This window comes from Fulmarus glacialis, unplaced genomic scaffold (assembly GCF_000690835.1).
Source record: "Fulmarus glacialis isolate BGI_N327 unplaced genomic scaffold, ASM69083v1 scaffold42352, whole genome shotgun sequence".
NCBI lineage: Eukaryota > Metazoa > Chordata > Aves > Procellariiformes > Procellariidae > Fulmarus > Fulmarus glacialis.
The window spans coordinates 13,965-14,994 of record NW_009199277.1 but is presented as its reverse complement, the minus strand read 5'-3'; the positions used below and the strand labels follow the sequence as shown (position 1 = coordinate 14,994).

Sequence of the window (1,030 nt, the reverse complement as noted above, 5' to 3'; positions counted from 1 at the left end):
ATGAGAAGGAAAACTTCTCTTGCCAATGTACTCATTTGATTCTTTTTCCTAATGTCAAACCGAAGGCCGAAAGAACACATCAGGGTGGGACAGCGGATGGCAGTAGGGTGCCTGTCCTGTGTAGCCGCCTGCCTTACCCCAAAATGCCTGGGCCTCAGCAGGCCTGCACAGAACCGGTACCGAGCTGGGCAGAAGCGCTTAGCCCCTCTGCCACTGTTTTCCAGCTTGTCATCTGTGGGAATTTCAGAAGCCCCTGGATTCCAGGCCTGCATACACTTCCCGCTGGCCTTTCCGGATGGGCTGTGGGAACAGCAGAGATGTTAGTTCGGGAATCCTTGTTAACACACCCTCAAACAACGCCAGGATCTTGGTCCACACAATACGTGGAGAAAACTACAACAGAGAGCAGGTGTAGTGCTGCTCTGGTAGTGTGCACAAGAAGCTGCAGTTCTGCTCCCGACTCCCCGTGTCAGCACCCGGAGAAGGGGCTCCACCCTCACCACCTTTTTCCTCCGCTCCAAGGAAAGCTTGGAGATTGACTGGATGCTTCTTCAAAGGAGCAAAAAGGATAACTGCTACAGATTCCCAGCTCTGGCTATCCCTCCCGAACCAGCAAAGAGAGATGGAAAAAATGCAGGTTCTCCATACCTCATAGTCCGGGTTTGGAACGGGGGGAGGACGCTGCATCTTCTGACCTGCAACAGAGGCAAAGAGAAGTCATCCTTGGTGATGATTCATGTAACACAGCACGAGGGACTTTCATGGAAATGATCCCAGGATAATGCATACCATGGGTCAACTCGCATGGCTTTATTATGAGCTTTTAAAGACCCAACTGCTGCAGGCAGGAGGCCTTATGATCATTTAGGAAGAAATCAGTTTTCTTTTAGAAAGAGTAAATTTCCAGCTTTCCTGGTTGTGAAAAAATACTTGAAAACAAGAAGGCCCCATAAGCACAGGCCCAACCTACAGCTCCACAATATGGATACCAGATCTATACTCCTCTTCCTCAGCAAGCTGCATAGGCATG

General features: G+C 50.0%; 1 protein-coding gene across 1 annotated transcript in view; it reads right to left on the bottom strand.

The window, feature by feature from the left end:
- Positions 1–243: 243 nt before the first annotated feature.
- The window catches only part of CD3E (CD3e molecule, epsilon (CD3-TCR complex)), a 5,056-nt gene continuing 4,269 nt past the window's right edge, over positions 244–1,030 (bottom strand). The window contains exons 6-7 of the mRNA XM_009573191.1: positions 649–695; positions 244–300 (exon numbers count right to left, since the gene is read on the bottom strand). Of these exons, the coding sequence (XP_009571486.1) occupies positions 244–300; positions 649–695 (104 nt within the window). The remainder of the gene's footprint in view (positions 301–648; positions 696–1,030) is intronic.